The sequence below is a fragment of the Pseudochaenichthys georgianus genome, chromosome 1 (assembly GCF_902827115.2).
Source record: "Pseudochaenichthys georgianus chromosome 1, fPseGeo1.2, whole genome shotgun sequence".
In the NCBI taxonomy this organism is placed as follows: Eukaryota; Metazoa; Chordata; class Actinopteri; order Perciformes; family Channichthyidae; genus Pseudochaenichthys; species Pseudochaenichthys georgianus.
The window spans coordinates 36,230,334-36,245,655 of record NC_047503.1 but is presented as its reverse complement, the minus strand read 5'-3'; the positions used below and the strand labels follow the sequence as shown (position 1 = coordinate 36,245,655).

Genomic DNA, 15,322 nt, shown 5'->3' with positions numbered 1-15,322 from the left:
ACTAAATCTATACAGTATACATTCTCATTCTTGAGTCACATAATGTAATCAGTAGCTACATTTTACGAATATGATACTTGAAGTGTTTGGCCAAATAAAATAATGTTGCTTTGTCACAAAACTTATCCTGTACTAATCTGAAGCCCAGAGCCAGACCACTACTCCCAAGTCGTTTTTTGAGGATTTGACAAAATCAAAATCACAAAAGATATGCACTTCATTTTCGTTCACTTTAATATTGGCAACCTCTAACACAACCCTGCAAAAAAAAAAAAAAAAAAACTGCATTGAAGGACAGAAAAGGTGAAAAGTATGCTCAGAAAACGTAGTCGTTACATTTATATTTTAGCAACGTATGTTTTAAATACACTTCACACTTCAGGAGCCAACATCAAAAGTTGACATCACATTGGGCATGATCAATAATGTAATCTAGGTAAGTGCAAATACACCTTTAGTCAAGTTTTGAGAGCTGTGGGAAGTTGTGGCATTGTGACAATCTCCACCACGCTGGGCAAAAGCAATCTTAGATGGAACAATGAAAGGGATGAAAAGGTAGAAACTTAAGAAAACAAAAGTTAAAAACACACATAAAGGAATGCGTCTACGCAATTAAGAGCCATGGCTAAAAACCAAAATTATTTATATGTTTAAACCGACTGCAGATGTGAACAATCTGTAATGCAAGATACATTTTTAGTAACATCAAGCTGTACATTCCTCACACATTCTTCATCATGTGTTTGAATGATGTATGAAGGAACATTTAATCACACCAAGGGATGGTTCCTAACATGGTACACTCTGCTCAGACAATTCAGTTTACCACTTCTGAGTAAACAACAATGAAACAGAAAGGAGAAAAAAAAAAAGCATAAGTGCATCACCTCCATTAGATTCTCTATCAATATAACCAGTTAATATCACAGTTACTTTACAATTTAATATATTTACAGACATATTTGCAACATTACGTTCATTTTCAGTGTTCTCCTTTTAAGTACACTTGAATATAAATGAAATTCAGATTTTTCATCAGCCACACAATCCTTCCACTCATGTGACAAACAACAACGGAGACAAGTACGATGACAGAATTCAGTTTTTGCAATTTCAGCGAACTCACACATTTCATTTTGTGGCAAATGTATATGCAGTGAGGCACTCTTATTGCTGTCTGTTAAAGAAAACTACACTCGCAACACACGACGACTATAATAACCCACATCAAGATTAAAGCTATGATCAATACGTTTGAAGGAAACCAGGAAGACAAACACACTTTTCCCTTCACTTCACTATTCATCAAGCCAGTATAAATCTGCACAGCTTACATTAATCTCAACTGTTCATTTGTTGAGACTCAGCATTCACTTCGAAAGCAAAGTTTAAACGGTTAATCTAAGCATTAGTGAGAGCACAAACTTTAGTATGAAAATAAGTGTAGTGTGAGTGTGTGAGAATCAAAATAGATTTGATCTTACACATAAGGATTAGAGTCAATCTCAAACTCAAGGTGATTCAATTTTACAAGGCTTTTACTCGGAGTAATGTGGTCAACAACTAAACTATTTTAAAAGTAACTTAGCATTCTGTTTTGGGTTTAGCATGCCCCCTTCACAAATTGTAAAACTGCCCATGTTAAATGTAAGGGGGAACGAGATGTTGCGTCGCAGTTTAAGGGAGATTTTCTTTTACAGGCTTTTGGGGATCTCCAGGACAACATAATAGGATATTCTCTGTAAACAAGTTAAACAACTTCTGGTGGAATGAACACTATATAATAGGAACAAGATGAATGTACAGGATAACGAAGGGACTGCACTTATAATCTTTCAAATAAATTGGTGAAGTAGAAAGATGACAACAAAAGACAAGGTCCTATATGTGTTTCCCCATTGTGCCATTGGTATTTTTATGCTTCATATTTTCATTGGTACTTAACATAGTTTTCATGGTTCACATTGTTCACATGTTCATCACATTGAACAAAGAAAGGTTAATGTGCTACTCACAGAAAGGTAGTTATTCTTCCTAAATAAAAAATAGATAGAAAAAAACTTTAATTTGTATTCTTGTATAGTGAAAAAAGGTTTTTAAAAAATCATATATATGTAATGACCTATGGTAATGACCCACTACTGTTATTAAGATAACAAAACCAGCCTTAACCGAGCCAAAGTGGCTTTATCACAACAAACTACTTTCACATTTCTTCACCATGTATTTTAGAGTGGGTTTGAGGGATATCAGGATAAAGGAAATCACAAACAAGTTTTGAAACTGACTAGTTGAGGGCAACAAAAAGGCTAATGTGTCAGGTTGTTTCACTTTTTGGAATTAGGTATCATTGCAAATTAATATAAATTGAAAGGCTAACTGTGCATCATGTCTTGGTGTTTGTGAGACTTCTCTTTTTATCAACATTTCTCACTTTGGCCACTCAAGCCCATGCATTTGATTTGGGCTGAAACTGCTATGCTCAATATTCACTGTGTGAACTATTAAAACATTGGGTATGAATACACTTGACTCAAGGTGGTGCTGTGCTGGGGAAGTAGCAATAAATTAATTGCAATAGTAGTCAGAATAAGGAGTGTAGAACATTAACAAGCACATGAATAACATGCTAGGGAGTAGCTCCTTCTTCCTGAGCAAACCTTGTATAGATCTCATCTGGATGATTTATGCCTTTGAAGAAAAGGCTTTTTAAAGAAAATGCACAATATCACGAACCAGAATAACCTGCTTCCAAAAGCAACTCAAAGGCTGTACCAAAGAACCATGGATTGAGAACAATCACCAGACCAACCAAGATAAACATTGTGTGTTAGAGAGGCAGTGAGGGGAATCTGAACACTAATCATCTGCAATGTGACAACAATGCCACAAAGTGCATTGTATCTACGTTGAGGGGGAAGATGCTCTTAACCCTGAGCAAATCACTTCTGGAAAAGGTGATCAGTTGAAGCTACAGACATTGAAGATTGGATAATGTCAGGCTTGATTCTCCTGATGCTGAAGGTTGGTTCTCCACAGAGGAAGACCGGCCGGATTAGAAGATTTCGGGGCACATGTCCCAGCTGCCTTGTTCCTTGGCCTCCCAGTAACCGCCCTTGTAGACATGCAGGGTCTCTCCGGAGGCGGGGTCGTCAAACTTATCAAACCACATGGCTTGGTAGTTGTCTGGATGGGCGCCTTAAAAGGAAAGGAAAACAAACATTTAAAAAATAAGCTTTAAAAAGGAACCTGAGGGGAGGGTGAAGAAGCCACTGAGCCATGACAAACATCATGCTTAAATCAAGCCGACATGCTCTCAGATAGCTGATGAAGAGATATTTAATGTTTAAATTTCACCTGGCCTTCCGCAGTGTTCATTTCTTAAACAAAAACTATGACCAAAATGTTTTCCATGACTAAAACAAGCAGTTGACAAGATGGCACAGGTGTCATTAAACACTAAATGTAACTGTCTCACCATACAATGTAGTTTGGTTAAAAACGGCTCCTCAATCTGAATTTTTGCGGACAAAAAAAGAGCCGTTTTATTATTTACTACAATGAAGCAGTTCCCTTTCATGTGGTGTTTGCGCACTATCATGATGACTAGTCAGCATCCCAAAATGAGCAGTCAGGAGGACTCGCAGTAACTTACCAACGTTTAAGTAAAAGATGACAACAACAGAACTTGGCAGAAAGATCAAGGCTATATTTCTGCTATACAACGTGAACTGAAATACCCCTAAAGCTCCTGAATGTTAAAATAGTTATGTGTTCCTTTTTTAAGATCAGAAGAATAAAATGCCAACACTTTTAGTCCCCCATAATCTGAACAAAGGATGAGGTTGACTAAATATGATCAAAACTAACAAGGACATTTGACACAGGACCAAGACAAAAACAACTGCTGAAAGAATTAACCCCATTCTTTAGATGCACCTTATTCGTAATGACAAACAAATGCTCCCCTAAAACATTCAAGTACTAAGTTTGTGGCAACTCTACAGTGAGCTACAGTCTAAAGGGGTTTCTAAAAACTACCATCACAAATCTAAAAACAAACAAAAACAGGATGATGGAGAGCTAGACGGATGTTACTTGCTTTGGACTTGAGCTCCATAAGCATTATGATCTGTATTGCCCTCCACTGAGAGACACCAAGTTGCAAAGGGCGTAAAGGGTGAATGGGAAATGGAGAGGATCTAAATCTAGATTATACAAAATACTAGAAAATTGGAAATATTACTTCATGTCATAAGAATACTTGCTTTGAAAAGGAACATGTGATGGTCCATAAGGGGCTGAAAATAGAAGAATTAGGGATGAATCTTTGAGAGTTAGGAAATAAAGAATGGCTATGATCTGAAGATGACTGAAATAAAGAGACAGCCAATGAAATGTAAGAGGCTACTTGCATGCAACAGGTGTGAGAGGGGGAGAGTCCTCTATGTCAGCTTTACACCAGCACAACAAAAAAAGATTTTAATCCACAACTCAAACAGCTTTCAAAATACACACACATTTTGGTTTTATGTCCGTTTTAGAAGTGCTGTGCAGCAATTTAACAAACTTGCTGTAACAAATGCAAATGTCCCCTCTGTGGGACGAATAGCCAGATATTCTAGTAGTGAACAAAAGACCGTAGGCCAGACAATATTTGACCTCTAACCCATACATCACTTCCTATCATAAAAGGGACCTTTTTGCTTATACATTTCAAGATGTCCTCTTCCCATCTGTGCTAGACTTTTTATTTGGCCAACAGAAGAGTGGGGGATTTCCCTTAAAAACCTAATTGGTGGCAGTGTGAGGCTGGTATTGGATCACATTTTAACAGTGCTGGTCTAAGTTGATTATGTGATTATATATCTTATTATATATCATTTTAATTGACAAATAGTAACATTGTAGTGATGTCAAATTGGATTAGAGTATTGTAAGGCCTCTCTCAGCCTGTCCCTAGTAGATCTGTCTACCCTGAACACATTGAAAGTGCATAAGGAGGGAATCTTGAGTCTATTTTCAAGAGACGTGGGACAAAAAAAGTGACTCCTGCACAATTATCAGCCCTTGTTTGAGTAACTGTCAACTCATTAGTATTGACAACAACAAAAAAACATCAATCTCCAATGGATACATACGAGTCACTTTTGTCATTGCTGTTAAAATGCTACACAAAGCACGCCTAAAAGTACATATTATGGTAAGCTGTAAAGTGATACTTGCTTTCATCTGAAACCTCACTAGCTTCTGTGCCAGTCTCCACTCCATCAGCTAAATGGAACAGACATGGATGAAGGGATGGTGAAAGTGTTAAAAAGAAGATGTTGACGACATTTAGCATCTTTTGATGACGCAAACATAATTGTACATGTGTTTATTGCATCTCGAGTTAATGAACAGTGTAGATCTAGGGTTAGGACTAAGAGAAGAGTACTTGCTTTTTAAGGGTGAATCATTGATTGAATCCTCAGTGACAGCTTAGGGTTGAGACAGAGACAGACAGACAAGGTATTTCAAGACAGACAAAGTGGGAAACGATGAATGGAAAGTGAAACATTGGAAAGAAACATGAGGCACATAGATAAAAAACAAAGCGTATTCCCATCTTCTGTGTGTTTACCTTCCTCGGGTGTGCTCGCTGCTTTAACAGCCTCCCTCTCCCTTTCTCTGCGTACAATGCGCTGTTTCTCTTCTAGCTTCTGCTTCTCTGCGTTAGCCTCATCCCAGCGGCCGTCCTCCATCATCCTCTGGTCAGGGCGCCGCCGACTGTCTGTCGGAGCCACTCCCTCTTCAGACTCATTGAGCGTCAAGGCCAGTGAGGAGAAGAAGTACATGTTCTCCGCTCCCTCTCTGTAAAGTCATCAACATGAAAGTTAAGACGCACCAAGACACAACGATTGACAAGCTCCATTAGTTAAAAAGCATTTTCAACTCTCTCAATACTACCAGAACTCACGGTAAAGGGTTCTTCTTCCAGATTTCTTTGGCTTTGAGGGTCTGATAGACGGTCCTCTGTTTGCCTTCAGTGCCGTTCTCGCCTTTACTGCTCTGCATGATCCTGGAGAACTCCATCTTCTCATCCCAGGTTCCTGATAGCACGTAATGCGCCTTCCCATCCTTATCCGTCACTACTCCTGTTACCTGAGAGACAGAGTCAGATTTAATAAAGGCCAACAGTAGGCCGTGCAGGGAGACACAATTAAAACAACAGCTCTGCAATTCATTCATTCATTCATTTATACTGACAACTAAAGCTAAAAGGAGGTGTTGAGCTGGACTCCGTGGCGAACCGTGTCTATCACAACTGGACCTTCTGTAAACACACACTTATTTATATAATTAAATCGAGTGTTCCAGGATATTCTCTGAATACCTTGAAGGCCCTGACGGTTCGCCACTGGCTGCACTACATAACACTGGCTCTTTAGAGCTATATCATAAAAGAAAACAGTGTGTAAAAACACTCACCTTTCTTGGTACATCTCTGGAGAAGTAACTGTAGGGAGCAAACTTGAGGTGGCAGCGATCTCCTGTCTTGTGGTTCACCACGTCGATCTCCCCTGACTAGAAGAGACATTGTTGAGAAGTTACAGATAAACCCAATAGAAGAACAAGCTAAATGTTCTATAAAAGACATCTCTGGTATTTATTAATGAGTATTTGTGGTGTTATGGTTTAGTCGGTTTTAAATGTACCTGGTCAATCCATAGTTTTCCAACAATGATATTGTGTACTGTTGTAGTGACTTTCTTCCAAGAGTAGTGATTCTCGCTTTTGTCAAATAAACACTGGATAGAACCTGGGGAAAATAAGAGAAAGAGCAATGTTAGGCCTGGTAACCATCATGTGTAACCTGCTAACCAATATCACCATCACTCTACGCACTCACCCAAAGGCATGATGGAGAGATATTTCCCTCTGAACTTGCTGGCCAGGGTGATTTCTTGTCTGAGGGTCCAGCCCTTTTCAGAGAGGGCATGGTGAGCTGCAGCAGGCGGGTGGTGACTCACCTGAGAGAGGCGAGTGAGGAGAAGAGAGACAGCAAAGTCAAATCCAAATAATGCAACAGATTAAGATTATTCACGCTATTTAACAACCTTCATGCGTGTTTATTTTTCCAGTGTGTTTTGGACCTACCTGCTCACAGAGGGAGCGGTAGCCACAATCTTTGAGCCGATCGAGCTCAAAGGTTTCTCCCAGCAGAGGATTGAAGGGTTTTCCTGTGCGGTGGACAGTGGTGGAGTAAGAAGAGACTGTGAAAGCGGCCACATAACACATCTGCTCCAGAGAGCTCTGACATTTAGCAGCCTTATCCAGCAGCTCGTAGTACTCCAGGTCTTCAGAGAGGCGTTGCAGCATTGAGAGAGGCTCGTTGAAATTCACCTACAAAGAGAAGAGGTCAGGTTACTTCTGATTCCTCTCACAGGGGAACACCAACTAGAGTACATGTTTCTTACAGGCATCGGTATCTTCGAGAGCTCCTTTCCAATGCAGTTCTTCATGATGCTCCACAGATTGAGGTAATAGTTGGGCTTGTCCGGGATACGAGTCCGCCTCTGTCTAACTGGCTCCAGCTCAAGGGTCTGTGGAGACTCTGGGTTGGATGCCAAGGACAGTTCGTCAAACTGGAAGAAGAGAAAGATTAACGCTCAGGACTTGGCGTGGCGTGTTGACAAGACGTGGATAAGACAAGTCATTACAAATCAGAACTTGCAATAAAAACAAAGTTAACACACATTAACTGACTGATCGTCCATTCCAGTCTCACAGCTGAACCCACTAGCGTTGCTGCCGGATCTCCTGGCGGACAGAAGAACATACATTTAAAAAGCAGTCCAAAAGAATGGAGCTTAATAACAAACACATTAATTAAAGTGAGAGACATTAGGAAAAGACAGACAGGTAACCACCTGTGATACTTGGGGTCAGCAGGGACAGTAATAAACTCTGCTGGGTCTTCCATGGCATCAAAGAACTCATTGTCATCATCCTCGTCACTGGCATCACCTTTTCCGGGGACACCACCTGTGGTAAAGCCAGGCAGTGGAAGAATAAATGGCTCCACTTGCCTCAGGTATGATACACAGCAGGCTTACTAAGAGCAGCATCAGAGACAGACGTTCAGTTGTTGTTTCGAGCCTTACCTTTGTTACCTAAGGCTGGATTGCTGAACGAAGAGGGGAGAACTGTAGCTCCTCTGAAAGCTCTCTCCAGGTGATTGTGTTGTTTGGCCAGCTGCTCCAGAGTCTCCTCCAGACGTATCCTCTGGTCTCTCTCGCTGTGTAAGGCCTTCTGCCAGCGCTTACTGTGGCTCTGGGCCAGGGAGAGGAAGTCTCTACATGCCTTGGGGAACATGAGCGACATTTCAGCAAAGGAGACAATGTTGTGCGTTCAGAAGCAAATTAACACTTGGGTGACTTACATTAATCATGGCATTAGAGGTGATTCTGAACAGCGTCGCTCTCTCGGTCACTTGTTTCATTTTGTCTCCCACGTCCCCGCTGACACGAAGCGCCTCCAGTTCTGACAAAGACCTGCGTGTGTGGAATAAAGAAATTAATAAAAGGAAATAAATTAAAGATCATTGTATTTAATACAAAGTAATCACTTCTGCTCCGTCTGATAGTTGATACCTTTGTAGAGCAGACCCATGCTTCACAATGAGGTCATTGCAGGTGTTGAGGTCCTCCACCTTGCTGCCCAGTGTGCGTAGTGTTGATTGGATTTCTAAGTTACGGCAGCCTCCGCCCTGTCCTGAGGAGGGGGGCGCTGCAGGACATTCGTCACCCGAGTCATCTGACGGAGAGAATGGGGAGGATAATATGACACAAACATTAATGATAAGAAAATACTTTCCCTATAAAAAATATAAGCATTTTAGCTTGACTTAAAGGTGGGGTAGGTAATTTTGGAGAAACCGGCTCGAGTGCGCTAGAATTTGAAAATACACGGACGGAAAAAATCTGCCACTTCCTTACAGAGCCCCTCCTCCAACACACATGAACGCACACATGACCAATGAGGGCACGAGATAAGTTTGTGCACAGATGGAAGGCTGACAGGCAGGTAGGCCATCCAGTTACTTTAGCCGAGCCGGCTCAGATGATTGGTCGTGCTTTTTACAGCGCCACGGCTTCCACAGATGAATTTTTTTTATGTATTTATTGTCAAAGCATTTAATATATTCATTGCTATCGGGATGTTAAGAGCATTCCATGGAATATAACAACAAGTGTTTCTGAAATAAATTACATACCCCGCCTTTAAATGTTGCTGTACATTTATATGTGTTGTTATTTAATGTCTCCTGCAGTCTCCAACAGATTTGTTTTCCTCTCACCAGATTCAGCCTGCATGTGGACGGCCTTTGCTTTGGCGAGCTCCAGAGCCGTGATCCATCGCTGCCGCTCTACTTCTGAGCTGGCCTTCAAGTGGTAGGTCTGCGCACCTCCGTTAGAAATGACAAAATTGCACGAGTCTTCCACGGCAATATTGGCTGTGGCCAAGTTGATGGTGCCTCGGCACGTGTGACCCATCTCTGCCTGGCTCCTGGAGACAAACAGAACAAAGAAAGGTTAAATACGGAGGTTCTAAATCCCTGTTTTGTACAATAAAAAATAATGATGTGTTCTTCTGATGCAATTTTACATGTCCTTCAAATTGTGCAAACAGAGTTCTGGGAGCTATTAAGAGTATAATTCAAATTGTTGTGATCTTTAAAAGTTAGAAGAAAATAATATTGTGTTACTGCCGGAAAACATGGTTGTATAAATGTAATGATAAGATAAGATGGACTTTTATTAATCCCTACATATAATATAAGACATATAATTACAAAATAAGCATGGAGTGTAACTTACCTGTAGTAGGACAGCAGTCCATTGCTCAGAACAAACCAGCGTCTCTGGTAACCTTTAATGTAGTTAGTCCATTTAAAGAGCCAACCCTTGTAAGTGTCTCCAGGGGTTGGAGTAGGGGGCTTTGGCTCCGACATCACGACAGCCTGTGCTTTAACTGGGTGAAGTTATAGCCTGTTAAAGAAAAGAAAAAAACATATCAAGATTTGCATTGATATGAATTATTTGGTGGGCATGATGATGCAAATGTATGAATGAACAGTCTGACGAAAGCTACAGACACTGTCATCACATCAGTAAATAGTTTATTAATTTGAACAACTTTAGATTCGTAAGTTAAATATGTCTTTCTACCATGACACTAATTTTCTTATTATTAGATGCATAATAAGTATGGATGTTTTGATAAATACATACACATAAGTATACAGTATAAAGAAATGCACATAATCATAGTCAATCTTTACACATTTGTATTGTTTTTGTAGACGTTTTTTCAATTTAATTGTGGTAATTTGTGCTTGTAATATATTTATCTTAATTGTATTTATAAATACACCTATTATTTCCCATAGGCTACTTTCGAAGGCTATGATTTACCTTTAGAGTGCAGCCTTGTTGTTGTACCGTACGGCTATTTCTTTGCACGTACCGTTACAAAAAACGAAAACGGAATCAAATATCATGAATGTGTCCACAATACGTGGCCAATAAGGTGGTTCTGGTTTTTGTCAATGTTACAAGAGCTATGGACGTTAGGTAAATCCATGGAAGTCACCAATTTATAAATCGGAAATAGCATACTGAGCCAATAATCTATAAATACGCTACGATAGTTCGCTTATTGTCGTAAACCTGAAATCTGGAAATTACAACACATCACAAACGCCTCAATGCTGACATGACTCCCAATAATCTGTTTAGCTAACATGTAATGGCACTGCGTTGACATCTCTCAAAGACTGAGAGCAGCCGACACCAGTCGTGTTAATACTCCGGTTATTTAAAGGATTACTAACAGATAAACACATCCGGGACAGTGAGGCACTTTGAGGAACTATAAGTCATTTGCAAACACCAAAGCTACTTAAACAGTGTCCGTCACTAAACTCGCTGCTAGCTACACAACAGGAAGCTGTCAGCCTGACAGACGATGCTAACGATCAATCCCCTCATCTCCGTCCTGTATCTACGTGACATTAAGACATATTATTGTATGACGCTCACTTTTACCGTACGAGACTTCAGCTGTTAACGGCCTGCATGTCGTGTTGGATGAAGCGATGTTAGCTCGCCTGTGTTAGCTTTGCTAACTACTTTCATGGATGTATTAAGGAGAGCAGCTACTTTGCTACAGGTTATTCATCTTCCTCTTCTTTCGATTTAATGGCAGCTTGCATCCTGAATGTTGCACTACTGCCCTCTTCTGGTGTGAGATACCTCATACAGTGTCCAGTTTCTCAGATATTTTATCATGCTGTTCTTATTTGGAGGCTGACCAAGCATCTTCTTACTTTTCAACACTCCATTATTATCTGAACCTCTGCTCAGTGGTTGAAGAAGTCTGCATATATCAAGCAATACCACAGTATAAAATAGTATGTTATAACTAAAGGCCTTGCAATATAATGTGTACTTAAAGATAATGTACTTGTAATATTCCGCCTCTGCTTTACCCAAATATTGTACTTTTTCCATGATGTCTTTCTCTCCTATACGTACTTCACAAAGTGTTCACAATCATCAGTTAGAAGCTACCCATACTGTGAAAGTGCTTTTCATCAACTTTCTCACAATACCAATGTATTTACTCCAGTTATAAAGTTATTCAGTGTCCCAGTTAGTACTTACATACTTTAACATAAGAAAGGTCTTTGAAAATGCAGGACTTGGACATGTATACAAGTACTTTTAGCGAGGTATTAGTACTTTTGCCTCAATGAATAAATAAAGTGCATCCCTCTTCCTTCTGTTGATTAATTTTCTCCTCTGAATTAAAAAGGTATAATAGAAATGTTAACTTGTTTAACAACTATTTGACTGTCTTAAATTACCATTTCATTTGTATTGACAAACTATTCCTGAAATGGTGAACTAGAGTTAAATGTTATCAACGGCCGATCTTCTGCCTTTGCAAGGCTTCCCGTTGTACTCACCCCATTTGACAGTCAAGAGTACAATTGTGTGGAATACATATTGATATTGTGCGGTTATATTCTCTAATTTGCAAATCAAAAAGGCCAACTATTATATTATTGAATGTAAATTCAACCATATCAATGGTGCAATACTATTAATATGACAGGAGAGATGTTAATATTCAGTTTTAAAAGTATTTGCAATGTGCAATTAAAAAAAACATTATTTCATCTCATTTTATTAAAAACAGAATTGAATTTGCGATCTACTTTTGCTACCAATAAAAAACCAAAATACATTTTAAACCTTTTGATAAACATATCTTGCCTTGTAGTACTGATTCCACACAATATGCAAAATATGTCATTAACCTAAACAAAAGCATTTAAAAGTGTTCCATAAAAAAGTATGTTCTCATCATAAGATAATTCCTCTGAGTTACTCTTTACCCTCGCAAGTAAGCAACAAAGAAAACATCGATCTAATTTGCCTTAATTTTATTAGACAGATCTTTACTACAACACTACAGATTGTATGAAGTAGGAGCAGTTACTTTACTTAAAACATCTTATGTGTATGTATGTGTAAGTGTGTGTGTGCGCTAAACATAATTCGCTCTTCCCCCAGACTCATTTGGTGATGTTATTTGCATTCATACTTTTCCCACTCCCACTAAGCACAAGGTAAGGGGTTTTCTGAGATTTCTGCTTCTCCTGAAGCAACGCCACCGTCCCCAGAGGAGTGTCACTGCTGCTCATCTTCTTCAGCAGGGCTTCTTCCTCCAGCTTTTTCATCCTCCTCTCGGTCTTCATTTTCCCAGACCCTTTCCCGTGGAATCGGTGAGAAAGCTGCCTGAAAGCTTCTTTTGGAGTGAGTCTCCGCCCAGATTCATCCACATACTCAATCTTGACCTCAGGCTGATAGGCGTCTTTATCCTTGAAATCTTGAGTGAAGCCTCTGTATTCTTCTCTGCGACTGTATTTGTCATCAAAGCCCACCTTGTCCTCAATGCAGTAGTTGTCATTTGGCAAGGCGCCTTTAGTGGCTCTGACGCGGGACATCTTCTGCATTTCAGTGTCCAATAGACCTTTGTTTTTGCACAGGTGCAACGCAGCAGCAAGCCCCGAGCTGACAATGGGCTCCTCGTCCAAAATGGTGGCAGAGGCAGTGGAGAAGTCTGGCGCTTTCTGCTCCTCATCCAAATTTACTGTGCTCCATCCAATATTCTCATCCATGTCCGAGTCTGGATCTCCAGCATCATCTTTCTCTTCCTTCTCTTCAAAGTCAATAATTTCCTCTTGGTCTTCTCTATTGCCCGAGAGCCCATATGTTGGAATATCACCTAGTGTTCTGCAAAACTCTGAGATGTCGTTGAAAACAATGTTATTCTTCATCTCAGGATCGTCGTCGGGACTGGCTTTATCAAGCTCTTTAATCTTCTCAGCCACCTTCTCCCCAGAGTCTTTGAGAAGCTGCTTTTGCCTCAGCTTCCTCCCTTTCTCCAGTTGTTTCTGCAGCTCCTGCTCGGCCTCATCCTCCTCAATTACAGCAGGCTCTGGAGGTGTGAAGTCATCATCATCACTAATGTCCATTTCGGCCATTCTAACGTCATCAGACAACAGGGGGATATCATGGGACAGTTTGACCAGCTCCACCGGCTTTACTTCCTCACTCCCTTCTTCCAGCTGTCTGCGGCCGCGACCACGGGCCCTGGAGCCAAAGTCAGTGATGCGGGTGTCGACAGCAAGCTCATCTGCAACTGTCAGCTTGTCCTTCTTCCTGATCTTTCGCACACGCTTTTTTGTCTTTTTAAAGCCTGTCATTTCCTGAAGTGTGTAATACTCCGAGGCAATAGAGAGAGCAGGCATCTCCAAAGACTGGGCCTGGTCTCGTAGAGCTTCTCTCATGGCCTGAATCTCCCGCTCTCGCTCCCCGTCAGCAAAGCCTCCTGTATTCAGCCGGAAACTCTTTTTCTTTTCACCATCAATTTCCTCATCATACTTTGACAGTACAGTTTTGGGCTTGAACGTGACCATGTCATCCACACTCTCATCTTCTGCATAGGGCTTGTATTCAGGCTTCTTCTTTTTTAACTCCACATTCTTCTCTGCTCTTTCCCTGTCGATAAGATTAACATTTACAAGCACATCTTCCTCCTCTACGAGCACACCTTTGTCTTGTAGAGTCAGGATGATAGTCTGGCCCTCATTGAAGGAATCCACCTTGTGCTGCACTTTGAGTCCCTTTAGATCTTTAGCTGTGTAGGCTTCTTTTTTGCGATGTGCAAACTCCTCCTCTACCAGACTGCTGACACCAAACTCCTCATCCATCTCTTGAAGAACTTTGGCTCTTTTCTCTGCCATTTCTTTCTCTTTTGCCATCAGTCTGCTTCTCTCTACCCAGGCAGTGGTGTCATCCAGCCAGTCCTCCTCGGCTATGGGCTTGACTTTTCCCAGTTTCAGATTCTGGATGCGTTTTTCTTTCATAGCAGCAAGCTTCTCTCTCATATCTTTCTGCTTCTTGATGAGAACAGGGTTGATGGTCTCTGCCACCTTTGGATCTTCTTTGGTGCCGAGCTCCTTCTTTTCTACCTCTAATTCCAGAGGCTTCAACCCCAGCTTGGCTCTGAGTTTGTTTGTCTCCTCGATGCTGAGAGACGCATCTCCGCTTGCAGACTGAGGTGCAATTTCTGCCTTGCTTCCTTCATACCCAAGATCAACTTTCTCCTTCTTCACCCGTGGCTCCCCGGTGCTCCTCTCACCTTTGCTACGGCCCTCTCGCCCGCTTCTTTCCCGGGACCTGGAGCGTTTTCGTTTATCTTTATCCCTTGTCCCATCTCGTTCTGTAGCGTCTCGGTCCTTATGACGATGTTTCTTATGTTCACGGCGGCGTTCTTCTGTATCCTTGTCACGGCTCTTCTCCTTGTGTTTCTTAGATGACCCCATTATTTCCTTCGAAGATTACAGCAGTTATTAAAAACGAAGCTGTTGTGGAGAAAAAAAACGTGTTAGACGTTGCTCCTTCGATCGCAAGCTCACATTAGCTTTGAATGCTAAGTGGCTAACCGACGACACAACTCACTCAGTCCGGGTGAAAAAATAAAACCTCACGTTCAAAATCCGATATCAACCAACAAAGAGTAGGAATGTGGAAAAAATACCCAGCCAGCTGTGTCGTCTTCTTCACACCAGTTTAACCACTCCACACCACGGCCAGGCATACAACTTTATACATCGTCAAACAAACACCGACAGTGTTTCTGTTTCCGGCACTTCCTGTGGTGGAAGGCTAAATGCATACCGCCACCTGCTGTATGGGAGTGT

General features: G+C 40.9%; 2 protein-coding genes across 12 annotated transcripts; both read right to left on the bottom strand.

The window, feature by feature from the left end:
• Positions 1-211: 211 nt before the first annotated feature.
• LOC117448347 (oxysterol-binding protein 1-like) lies at positions 212-11,241 on the bottom strand. Of its 10 annotated transcripts, none has more exons than XM_034085624.1 (20): positions 11,088-11,241; positions 9,864-10,034; positions 9,344-9,552; positions 8,637-8,799; positions 8,426-8,537; positions 8,148-8,346; positions 7,914-8,028; positions 7,740-7,803; positions 7,461-7,628; positions 7,141-7,386; positions 6,893-7,013; positions 6,699-6,802; positions 6,472-6,567; positions 5,960-6,144; positions 5,624-5,853; positions 5,442-5,480; positions 5,227-5,274; positions 4,416-4,454; positions 4,269-4,301; positions 212-3,198 (listed from the first exon to the last, which is right to left on the bottom strand). In XM_034085624.1, exons 2-20 carry the CDS (start codon positions 9,995-9,997, stop codon positions 3,056-3,058), a joined length of 2,448 nt encoding a protein of 815 aa, XP_033941515.1. In that variant the 5' UTR covers positions 9,998-10,034; positions 11,088-11,241; the 3' UTR covers positions 212-3,055. The 10 variants fall into 10 exon arrangements, with proteins under 10 accessions (XP_033941515.1, XP_033941539.1, XP_033941522.1 ...); XM_034085648.1 differs by having other exon boundaries at positions 7,740-7,800; XM_034085631.1 differs by having other exon boundaries at positions 11,094-11,241.
• A 1,240-nt stretch (positions 11,242-12,481) lies between these two features.
• Positions 12,482-15,245, bottom strand: sart1 (spliceosome associated factor 1, recruiter of U4/U6.U5 tri-snRNP). 2 transcript variants are annotated; one of them, XM_034085610.2, is made up of 2 exons: positions 15,160-15,245; positions 12,482-14,983 (listed from the first exon to the last, which is right to left on the bottom strand). In XM_034085610.2, the coding sequence occupies exon 2, from the start codon at positions 14,942-14,944 to the stop codon at positions 12,629-12,631; it is 2,316 nt and encodes a 771-aa protein (XP_033941501.1). In that variant the 5' UTR covers positions 14,945-14,983; positions 15,160-15,245; the 3' UTR covers positions 12,482-12,628. The 2 variants fall into 2 exon arrangements, with proteins under 2 accessions (XP_033941501.1, XP_033941491.1); XM_034085600.2 differs by having other exon boundaries at positions 15,081-15,235.
• Positions 15,246-15,322: the final 77 nt, after the last annotated feature.